Source organism: Heteronotia binoei, chromosome 2, assembly GCF_032191835.1.
Source record: "Heteronotia binoei isolate CCM8104 ecotype False Entrance Well chromosome 2, APGP_CSIRO_Hbin_v1, whole genome shotgun sequence".
Taxonomy (NCBI): Eukaryota; Metazoa; Chordata; class Lepidosauria; order Squamata; family Gekkonidae; genus Heteronotia; species Heteronotia binoei.
Genome location: NC_083224.1, coordinates 43,918,384 through 43,930,422, shown reverse-complemented (window position 1 = coordinate 43,930,422; position 12,039 = coordinate 43,918,384). Strand labels below are relative to the sequence as shown.

Sequence of the window (12,039 nt, the reverse complement as noted above, 5' to 3'; positions counted from 1 at the left end):
CAAGTTATCACATTCGCATGAATCTTATAGGGAAAGCAGGATAGGAATGGAAGCCAAGGAACTCCATGTCCTGTGTTAAAAAAAAATAAAGAACATGTCCAGCTGTTTTAGTCTAAATCTTACTTATTACTGTTTAGTTTTTTCCTTTGCCATGCATATTATGTTCCTGGGAGGTGTTATGCTCTTTGGACAGTAATCTGGTGGTGGTCCCCAGCCCTAAAGTTACTCGGCTGTCCTCGACTAGGGCCTTTTCAGCCCTGGCCCCAACCTTGTGGAACTCTCTGCCAAATTCCATCAGGGCCCTGTGGGACCTTATGCAGTGCAGAGATGTTCCACCAGGCCTTTAGTTGAGGAAAGTGATGGTTTCCATCTTGGCTGGCAGCCTCCTCTGTTCTTCATGCTTGCTTTGCCCCTCTCCCTGCAGAGTGGCTGGCAGTCTGCATTTCTGTTTTGTTCTTTGTATTATTTGGCAAATGTTTTTAATGCTTCTGTACCTCACCCAGAGCCCTGCAGTAGCAGGGACTGGGCCATTTATAAATTGAATAAATAATAATAATATGAAGTTGGGGACAAGTTATTTTAGAGGATCTGTGCAGAAGTTCTTTTTTGTGTGTGGGGGAAACCTACATTTTAGTCAGGTTTCCCTATTGGCTTACATGAGAGCACTCTGAATATGCTCTAAATTTTAGCTGATAGAGAGAGGCACTGGCTCCATACTGGGATGGTTCTCTAATCATGGCCTTGCAGCTCCTTGACCCTGGTGATTTTGTTTACGGCCAGCGACCTACAAATCCTGTTGGGCTGAGCGGGAGGGGGCAGAATGTTTGACACTTCCCTTTCTCACTGGGGAAAAGATTGCCTTCAGAGTGCACTCATGACCCACGGCTGAAATCTGTTGCTTTTGGCTGCTTGGTTTCATAGTACTTATGAGAAATATGTAGGGAAACGATAACCAAACATGTAATACTTTGCTTGATCTAATGGGTTAATAGTGAAATTCTCTGAAATGTGAACTCTAGCTCAGGAGAGCTGGCAGTAACTGGCATGGGAAAATCCCCTTCTGTTTCCACAGCGTCATTGTGTATATAATGTAAGAACTGATGTAATTTAGATTAGGAAATATTTGGAGTCACCAAATAGTGCTATATTTGGGGAAGTTGCAAATATTTCTGAATTTTATAGCTCTAGATATTTAGAGGCCCATTGACTCCTATGAAAAACAGATTAGGTTGCTTGCAAGAGGAAGGAAGTGAAGCCAGTTCCTCAGAAAGCCTTGTCTGATTGCTTGAGAAAAGAGACTGCTTGCAACTGCTGCTCCAGCCTGCCTGTTCTGCCCAGGGTATTTGCCCTATCTTCAGTATCAGCTGTCCTTTGCTACACTGTCCCATGCCCAGTGCTGTCCTGGAGGCATTTGTACTGTTCAAGGTTTATACCCAGATTGCAGCTATTTCCTCATATCTGGCACTGCTTCCTGGCAGCAGTGGCTGTTGCTGTGTGCACTTGCTACATCTTCTCAGTTCCTTGGCATGGGCACTGGAAAACTGTCAGTAGGCTGAGGGAAATGTAAAAAATGGTCTTCACAAAAGTGGGAAATGGTCATTTCTATTGATTTTAATGAAGTTTGGAAAATTCCTGATTTTCTACATTCTGAATCTGAAAGATCTGAATTCCAAATCTGGATTTAGGTGCTGGTGCTCATCCCTAGCAGGAATGCTAATTCATTCTGATTTCTAGTGGGAATCATTAAGAGCTTTTAAAAATAAGCATTTTTAAAAAAAAAAAAACAGCCCTTGCTTTCCTTGGGACTGAGAGGTTGTCCATTTTAGCTGGAAGTAATCAGGGAAAAATATCTCTGCCTGCCTTAATCGGTAGAAACTGTGTTAGGTCATGTCCTGTGATGCAAAATCTGATAAATAGAACTAAAGCTCGATGGAAATTGCTTCTAGTTCTGGCAGTTGTCAGCAAGTCAGCAGCAGGGAGGCTCAATACTATTCACATGTTAAGATTTGGAAGTTGTGGTATGAATTTTGCTAAATGTATGGATGAAAAGGCTGTACTTTCCAGTGGATTAACTCTATTTCTCCTCCCTCCCCCAGCTCTTATTGCAGGTGGGGCAGTCGGGTTGTTGTTTGCTGTCTTCCTGGTCCTCCTCCTAGTCTATCGCATGAAGAAAAAGGATGAGGGTAGTTACGACCTTGGCAAGAAACCAATCTACAAGAAAGCGCCTACAAATGAATTCTACGCCTAAGGCTTGCCAATGCCACATACCCACTTGGGAGACAGAGACAGACTTTGTAAAAAGCTTTTGGACCGCAGACAAGAAGCTCTGAACAAATGCCTATCCTTGGATCTCATGTCAAAGTGATTTTTTTTTAAAAAAATCTGTTTTGTGGCCCTTTCCATCCCACTAACTAATGAGGACACAAAGCAAAAAAGAGCAGTATATAAAAGAGAACCCCATTGGGGTGGGGGTGGGGCAGCGGTACATGTATGTTCTTAAAATGCAAAGCAAATTTGCCAAATTTTTATATTTGGTTGGCTGGAGCAAGTTAGTAGGAAGCAGTATGCATCTGGCCGCTGTGATCCAACTTGCCTTGCTTTGTAAAAGGTATAAATTCAGTTCAGCTGGTTGTTTTAAAAAAGACTGTCTTGATGCAGGCCAGTTGTGCAAGGCATTTCTGAAAAGATTTTATTTATGCAATCTCCTACACTACAGAGTAACTTTGTCCTGATAGAGAGCTGTTGAATATCTCTATCTAACATCAGGGTTGGAAGAAACAGCTACATGGGAAGAAGCAAACTCTTCTTTGAGGGGGAGCAAAGCTTGGTAGCTACAACAGAAATTTCTTTGGCTGGCTGGGGAGGGGAGGCAAATTTTAACCCACTCTCCAGCTGAAGAACTTTTTTTAATGGAGGGGAAGAAAAACACCTTTAAAATAATAGCTTGCCTATACAAGGTCCTATACAAGTTTGTAGAAAATATTCTCAAATAAAATGCTTTTTTTGTAATTTTTGTAAGACTTGATTTTTGATCCCTTATTTCTTCAGGCTGGAAATATCTCTAGAGGTACATGGCATATCTTATATTGCTCATTGCCAGAACTGAAGCAGCAACTGCAGGTTGTTACAGGTTTCTAAGCTCCAATCATTTGTTACCCTAGGCAGTTGAGAAGAAAATATTTATATTTTTTCCAGAATAAAAGCAAAGCTGTGTGTGTGTTGATTTTTTTTTTATAGAACTATTTATAGTTTCTAAGATGGCTGCTCTGTTTTGGTAACTTCTTTTTTATATGTAAAACACTAATATAATGAAACTCCTAATGATTGTGAAAACTATTTAAGCTTTATTCTGTGTATTGTACTCCGAAGGCAATAACCTCTGCTAGAATTAATGTTTATATGCAAAATCAGATTTTCTTTGTACATGACTAGAATAATTGGAGGGGGGGGGGTCATTTTTTTAGCTTTGTAATATATTATCAGTGCTATAGAACTATATTTTTTCAGTAAAAGTGCACAATTTTTATAAAAGTAAATACCAGAATGGGTTTTGTGCATCCTTCTTGCATGGGTAATGGTTATTCTGTCTCTGATCTAATGTCTTCACATTCTGAATGCAGTAATTGCATCACATATGTTAATTGATGCTAATTAATGGCAGCTGAGCAATTCACTAGAGGGGGCTTGGGGTGGGGTCTAAAGCTTGCACTTGTGTCTATTGCCTGGGCAGAATGAATTCCCTTGTTGGAAGTTTGGTTACATCTGGGCCACATATTGCCTCTCACCTATAGATGTATCTGAGCTGGCTCAAGAGGTGATGGCAAGAAAACTTTGGAGGCACCCAGTATGAATGCTTACAGCTCTCAGCATTAATGTTTAAAAAAAGACAATACTGTATTAAGCTTCTAGTTTTACTTTTAGAATTAGTTGAGGCCATTGGCTTTCACAATTCAAAACTGCAGGTTTAGCTACTACTCTTTTATGGAAGAAAGGCTATGGTGGTGTTCTCCCCCCACCCAACTGCTGCTGACTATACTTGTGCACAGCGAAGGGAATATTGATTCCTCCTTGGTTACGGCTGCTACAGGTTCACATTGTCGCCATAGCTTCAACTTATTTGCTTGCTTCTTTCTGGCAGAGCAGTAAGGAAGCCTTCAGATGGCATGCCTGTGCTATGCAGGGGTCAGCTTGCTGCTACTGCACCGGGGAGGATTTAATGTCCTGGAGAGATACACAAGGAGGATGTAGCTCAGTGCTTTTTGCATTGTATCCATTGTATCATGGCACCTGCTGTGTCATCTCAGTGACTCACAGAATCAAGTTGTCTGTATGTGTGTGATGATGAAGTTATGATTGGGTGTCCCAGGAAATATTAGTCACTTATGAAGTTCATTTTGAGGGTCCAGCTTGACACTGTTGAATCCTCTTATTCCTCACCAACTTTTTCAAAAAGGGAATTTCCAAACAACAGGTAGTGTGAATTGACCAAGCCTTGCATTGTGCAAGATCATCTTTAAACTACACAGATCTTGACATAATCTTGAATTTCTCTTATGGAATCCTGGCTTTGAGCTGTAACTTTTAAAACTTGTCTTTGCGGCTTCTTGGCTCTTGTGTTTTTAATTATAGCAGTCTATAGAAACTATCCCAGAAGTGTTCTCTTCTTAGTGACGTTGTTCCCTGACTTGATCTGTTTTTGTAAACCTGCTTGGATGAAAGAGGTGAGGAATAAAAGTTGTGTGAAGGATCCTGCTTTGGCATAAGCATAAGTCTTAAAAACTTTGCTGCTGGAACAATCCAGCTGTTTGGTGGGGGAAATAATATACTGAACACTTTTCTATAGCCGTTACCTGGAAAACATGAATCCTGTATCTGCTTCTGGTTGCTTGGATGAGATTTCTTGTATATTTGCTCTTTGTTTTCATGGTCACTGATTTGATAAAATAAACAGGTACTTTCTAAAACTGGTTTCTGTCTTGATTAACTGAACACTGCCAATTACTGATGGGGGATTATCTATCAGTACAAGAGATCCTAAAAGCTCTATCATTGTAGTACCAGCAACCTCTTCATAAGTACACAGAATGTCTGTCTGAAATGAGGAAGCTTGAGACGAAGATGTCCTTAAGAAAAATAAGGCTGTGACCTTTTGAAAAATTTACTAGCAGGGAATCTGCAGGGAACTCCTATCTCATTTTATCTCCCACTATTTCCTCTTCCCCTTTATTGAAAGGCCTCAAACTTTCTGTTTTCCTGCTTCCTTTTCTCCCCACCAAACTACCTTTATTTCCCCCACCCACATCTGTCTTCAACCTTTCCTCCTGTTCTCTGGCAGCCTCTCCCCAGAAAAGTAGCCTAGTTGTGTAGTGCTAGTTCAGCAGGTTCAGGCTGGGCTCAGTTGCATAGTGGGGAACCTGCAAGGGCTTGCAGGGGCATCTCAGTCCTCTCCTCCCCTACACTTATTTCCTCTTTCTCTCCTCACAGCAGCCACCATATCTCCAGTTTTCTCTGCTCCTTCCTACCTACTAGCCTACGTATGTTTTCTCTGCCTCCATCTTTAGTTATTTACTTCATATATATTTCCCATCTCTCTCCCTGGTGAGTCTCCAGAATGGCTTACATCAAGCTCCTGGCTTCCATTATATTTTTACAACAACCCTGTGAGATAGGTTAGCCTGAGAATGTGTAACTGGCCCCAAGTCACCATCGAGCTTCCATGGCAGAGTGGGGATTCCAACCTAGGTTTCCTAGTTACTAGTCAGACACTAACCACTGCATAACACCGTCTCTCTTAGTGTACTAGCTTAATGGTGGTGGTGTGCTTGTGGACCCAGTTCAAGGGGCTGTTCTTGTTTAGAGCCAGGGACCCCCCATACCTTAGAGACAGAAATCCATTCTGATGTTTCATTTCAGCATTACAGCAGTGTGCATAATAGCACACTATAGGTTAGCCTCCTGATGCACACATTTGCCATTTTGTGTGACTGGGCCAATGCACGTATTTCCGCAGCTTTGGCATGCACACTGAGAGTAACAGCAGGACGGCAGGCAAGGTCACTCAGCCGTGGAGAGGATTTCCTTTTAGCACAGGCAGTTTCAAAGACTGACCTTTCTTCACATCATGTGCCTCTGTCACATGATTGCACTTCTTTGGGTCCTTTGTCTGGAAAGGCTGCTTAAATTGTTTAAATTGAGTCTGGTTCCTTGGCTTTGTCCAACATAGGGCTGTCAACTAGATGTCACATTTATGCGGTGCCAGTTGATCTATGTCTTTGTATGCTCAGGCTGGTTAAAAACATACTTTGTGCTTCTTCCTGAGGAGCAGAGTGAAACCAAAGTGGCTGTGGAAATAAGGTGACAGCAGCTAGTCCAATTCACTCCAAAGCAACACCTCTCTTTCTGGTGTCCAATCTACTACTATGATTGTGTGGTGACTACTATTGTAACTTTTTAGTTCTCGATAAAACTTAATAGTTGTCAAGTACTGCACAGTCTTCATTAATGATGACCTCTGGTTGCTGAATCATAGATAGCTTTATTCACTGAATGAAGATGTTACAAGGCAAGACTATGTCTTGGTAGAACTAAAGGTGCAGACAGATATATTAGCTGATCCAGACTGTTAGTCATTTGAGCAAAAAACGCCTTTCTTCTACCAATGAAACATACCCCCTTTAGCTCAAGTTCCAGTTAAAACCAGCTGCAACCAAAAGTGATAGTTTCAGAGTAGTTCACCTTGACACCAAGGTGTACCACATACCTCAGGGTGAGAAAAGGCTACTTATAAGTTTCACAAACATAGCACATTTGATTAGCTAGCAGGCTATTCTAGCAGCATAAGCACAGTGTTACAATAGTCTGGATCAATATGGAAGTGCTCATGGCAAGGAGAATCCTTGACAATAGTTGCTATTTAGTCTGTTTCAGTATGGTGAGAACTGAGACCATCTCACATATCTGTGAATATTGGGCTAGGAAACATAAGGGCAAATTGGGTTTAAAGGACAGTCCATGTGTAGGGGCAATGTACCTCTTCCGTATGTTGGAGGTTTTGTGAAGGGAGAAGGTTGTTATTCCGTAGCCTGGTAATTTAACAAAAAATGATGAACTAACCTTGAGACAGTAGGAATCTTAAACTGTCATATGAACAGTCACCTCATACCAGTATATGATGTGAGTAGGGCGTTCAGACACCTCTGCATTCAAAGATAAGTGTTTGGTGTCCTGCTTCCATCAAAAACACTCAAGTCTCCAGTTTTAGTCTCATGAATCTTTTTTTTTTTAAATAACAATCATTTGAGATGGAAAGTAGATTTTTTCCCCAGAAGTCTCCCCTCCTTGTGAATAGCATTGGCTCTGATTTGTACCTCAGGAGGTCTGAGAAAGCCAAGACCTTGTTTTACAGTTTGGAGTATTCTGTTTTTCTGACTAACGCGGCTTCCCATTCAGGCTCAGCTCTGCTTTTGAGCCAAAGAAATTGTCTGAAAGCTCCAAAGCATGGAAAGGAACAGAGAAACAGAAGCACAAAGGCACAAAGAAAGCTGTGGGTATCTTGGCCTGTTAGGGGGCATTTCAGCAAGCTGAGACCACCTCTGGTTGTCTTGCCACAATCCAGTGAGCAAAGCTTCTGCACTGCTGCTTTCCAAACTGTATCCTATAAACTAGCTGCATGTTTACAACAGATTGCGCCTCTGCAACTCCAATGCCTGGTTTCCCCACAACTGATCTGTGAGACGGAAGATAATGTCATTCTCACCCGCTGGCATTTGAACTGGCATGGACCAGCTCCTTTTGGAAGAAAATGCATGGCATCTTCCCACTCTGCAGAAAATAACTTCATACCCTTGCAGATTCCAGCCTAGCAGTCAAAATGCTAGAGGCAGCCGTCTTAAAAGTGCATTGCAGTTCACAAGAAAGTCCCAGCATCTTTTAGAGCATTATCACTGCAGCCTTGCAAACAGGTAGTAATTGGGAAGCTATTAGTATTCCAGCAACATAATCACCAAATTGTACTAAGTCACCAGAGTTTTGGCTTGTTTATAGAAGACTCAAATTTCATCAGAGCTATGATGTGGCCTTGTCCAAGGTGTGGAAGTCAACTTTAGTTTATCTACCTTGATGGCTGGGGGAGGAGGGATAATTCAGATAATTCCCTTTACTTATCAGAAAATAAGTGTACAGAACATATAAAGTAGCTTTATGTGGAAGTGTTAAAGCTGCAGTACTGCAGTCCTAAGCTCTGCTCATGATCTGAGTTCGATCGCTGGTGGTAGCTGGGTTTTCAGGTAGCCGGCTCCAGGTTAACTCAGCCTTCCATCCTTCTGAGGTCAGTAAAATGAGTACCCAGTTTGCTGGAGGGGAAGTGTAGATGACTGGGGAAGGCAATGGCAAACCACCCTGTAAAAAGTCTGCCATGAAAACGTGAAAGCAACATCACCCCAGAGTCAGAAACGACTGGTGCTTGCACAGGGGACCTTTCCTATCTATGTCAGCGCTGTCTGTCTACGTTGACTGGCAATAGCTTTCCAAGGTTTCAGGTGGAGGTCTTTGACTTCACCTGGGACCTTCTGTATTCAAAGCTGAAGTTCAACCACTAAGTTATGGCACCTCCCCTTGATATGGGATAATGTGCTAGGCTTATGAAGATGGTCAAGAGTTAGTGTGGCAAACTAGTTAGGGAGCCAAAGTTGAAAATATACAAGAAATCTGCTACAGTATCTGCTGCAATGTATTTAAACGCTTAAGGATGGTGGGTGAGAATCTTTAGGGAGGTGGGTTCAACTCTATTCTCTCTATGCTGTTCTTTTAATATTAGTCTGAAGTGGTATACATGCACACACACAGGGTACTAACACCTCAGTGTGGGGCCTGGAGTTACAGCTGATCTGCAGAGATCAGTTCTCATGGAGAAAATGGCAGCTTTGGAGGCAGGATGCTATGGAATTTATGTCCTTGCTGAGCACTGTCTTCTTCCCAAACGTCACCCCCAGTCACCAGAATTTTTCCAAGCTAGTATTAACAACTCTCACATGCACTTGCTATTGCCCTGTGTGGCTGTGTGCGCAGGAACAAAAATGTTGTTTTCCTGGTAGACACACAACTTTCAGAAGGGGTATGTGGCTGAGGTTGGGCAAATAGTATGGAGAAAGCATTATCTCCCAAGTCCTAATCACAGCTGCCTAAAAAGGGGGGTGTATCCTGCTCATGGATCATCTGAGTACTTCAGGGGTTTGCTGGCACCTAGTTGTCAATGGTATGGGAGGTGATTGGCATATTTCCCTTGGATTCTTCCATGTCACCCCCCAGCTGGGTTTACATCCAACCCCTGCAGCCTGGACAAGGCCAACAGTAGTGCAGGCCCAAGATGCATTGAGTGTTGTGACGGAGAGCACAGAAGTATACCACAGTGACACATGAGCAAATGAGAGCAGTACCTTGTTGAACCAACAAACCAATAGCAGCTGTGTACAGGGAAAGATTAAATCTGATAGGTGGAGGTCTAGTTGGTTAGGTTTTGACTGAGTGAGGTTGTAAGCTGTGAGGGAGAAGGGTTAGTTTAACAGGAATGTGAACTGAAACTCTTTGGGGCTATCAGATATTTGGTTAAGGTTTCCTTGACTTAGGAACTGAGTATACTGAGGTGTTATACCTAACGTCTGATGAATTTATTTATTTATATCCCACCCTCCCCCAACAGGCTTAGGGTAGCTAACAGCAGTTTAAAAACATTAGCAGTTTACAAACATATTAAAATTAGATCTATAAAAACATTTCCATATATATTAAAAATCCGAGATGGCAAGCTTCTATTTTCCATTATATTAATTCAGTGAGATTGTTGATGCTAAAAGTAATAGCCACCTCCCCTTAACCATTAAAGGCGAATTTGAAAAGTTCAGTCTTACAGGCCCTGTGGAACTGTGGCAGGTCCCACAGGGCCCTGATATTTTTGGGGAGGGCATTCCACAAAGTGGGGGCTGTTACCGAGAACGGTCTGGCTCTAGTGCTGGTCAATCGAGCTTCTTTTGGTCCAGGGATGTTAAGGAGATTTTGAGACCCTGAACTAGGGTTGCCAATCCCCAGGTGGGGGCAGGGGATCCCCCGGTTTGGAGGCCCTCCCCCCGCTTCAGGGTCGTCAGAAAGCAGGGGGAGGGGAGGGAAATGTCTGCTGGGAACTCTGTTATTCCCTATGGAGATTTATTCCCATAGAAAATCATGGAGAATTGATCTGTGGGTATTTGGGGCTTTGGAGGGCTGTTTTTTGGGGTAGAGGCACCAAATTTTCAGTATAACATCTAGTGCCTCTCCCCAAAATACCCACCAAGTTTCAAAAAGATTGGACCAGGGGGTCCAATTCTATGAGCCCCAAAAGTAGGTGCCCCTATCCTTCATTATTTCCTATGAAAGGAAGGAATTGAAAAGGTGTGCCATCCCTTTAAATGTGATGGCCAGAACTCCCTTTGGAGTTCAATTATGCTTGTCACAGCCTTGATCTTGGCTCCACCCCCAAAGTCTCCTGGCTCCACCCCCAAAGTCCCCAGATATTTCTTGAATTGGACTTGGCAACCCTACCCTGAACATAGTGCTCTCTGGGGTATGTATGGGGAAAGGCGGTCCCGAAGGTAGACAGGTCCCAGGCCATATAGGGCTTTAAAGGTTATAACCAGCACCTTGAAGCGAATCTGGAACGCCACAGGCAACCAATGTAACGCTTTCAGCACAGGTTGAATGTGCTCCCATACAGGTAGCTCCATTAACAACTTGGCTGCTGCATTTTGCACCAGTTGCAGCCTCCGAAGTTGAGTCAAGGGCTGCCTCATGTAGAGGGCATTAGAGTAGTCTGTTCTTGAGGTGACCGTTGCATGGATCACTGTTGCCAAGTCGTCGCGCTGCAGATATGGAACCAACTGCCTTATCCGCCTAAGATGCTAGAATGCGGATTTGGCAATGGCTGCTACCTAGGCCTCCATTGTCAGCAAAGACTCCAGAAGCACCCCCAAGCTCTTGACCTTCGACACTGGCGCTAATAGTATCCCATCAAAGGCTGGCAAGGGGATTTCCCTACCCAGCTCACTGCAACTCAGGCACAGGACCTCTGTCTTTGCTGGGTTCAATTTCAGTCGACTCTTCCTGAGCCATTTCACTACGGCTTGCAATGCCAGGTCCAGATCTTCCAGGGTGCAGCTAGACTGGCCCCCCCAACAATAGATAGAGCTGGGTGTCATCCGCATAATGGTGACAACCCAGCCCGTATCTCCGGACAATCTGGGCAAGGTTGTTAAACAACATTGTGGAGAGGACTGCCCCCTGAGGGACCCCACATACAAGAGGATGCCTCTGGGACGACTGCTCCCTATAGCCACCCGGAGAAAGGAGGTAAGCCATTGAAGGGCAGACCCCTGAATTCCCATGTTGGTGAGGAGGTGGGACAGAAGCTGGTGGTTGACTGTGTCAAACTCAGCCAACAGATCTAACAACAACAGCACTGCCGAGCCGCCCTGATCCAGATGTCTCAAGAGATCATCCATGAGGGCGACTAGTACCGTCTCCGTCCCATGGCCTGGCCGGAAGCCGGACTGAAATGGGTCTAAGACGGAAGTGTCATCCAAGAATCCCTGTAACTGTACTGCCACTGCCCTCTCAATGACTTTACCCAGAAAGGGCAAGTTTGACACCGGCCAGTAGTTTGCCAATATGGCCGGGTCCAACGATGGTTTTTTGAGGAGACGGCGTACCACTGCCTCCTTAAGGGGCGTGGGAAAGGTTCCTTCAATCAGGGACCTGTTGATAACCACCTCCAATGGGGCTCACAATTCTGTCCGGCAAGCACGTATTAACCAGGACGGACACGGGTCCAGATCGCAGGCAGTGGGACGTACAGTACAAAGGACCTTGTCGACTTCCTCCAAGCTGAGTGGAGTGAAATGGTCCAGGATCAAATCAGAAGACATACTTGGACTTGGAGCCTTGAGTTCACTCACTGTGTCAAGATTGGCGGGGAGATCATGGCGGAGCAGCAGGACCTTATCTGCAAAAAAA

At 43.8% G+C, this 12,039-nt stretch overlaps 1 protein-coding gene across 1 annotated transcript in view; it reads left to right on the top strand.

Annotated features, from left to right (window-relative positions):
* SDC4 (syndecan 4) overlaps positions 1 to 4,964 on the top strand; it is a 30,377-nt gene extending 25,413 nt beyond the window's left edge. The window contains exon 5 of the mRNA XM_060230900.1: positions 2,097 to 4,964. Within this exon, the coding sequence (XP_060086883.1) occupies positions 2,097 to 2,248 (152 nt within the window). The 3' untranslated portion in view covers positions 2,249 to 4,964. The remainder of the gene's footprint in view (positions 1 to 2,096) is intronic.
* The last annotated feature ends 7,075 nt before the right edge of the window (positions 4,965 to 12,039 follow it).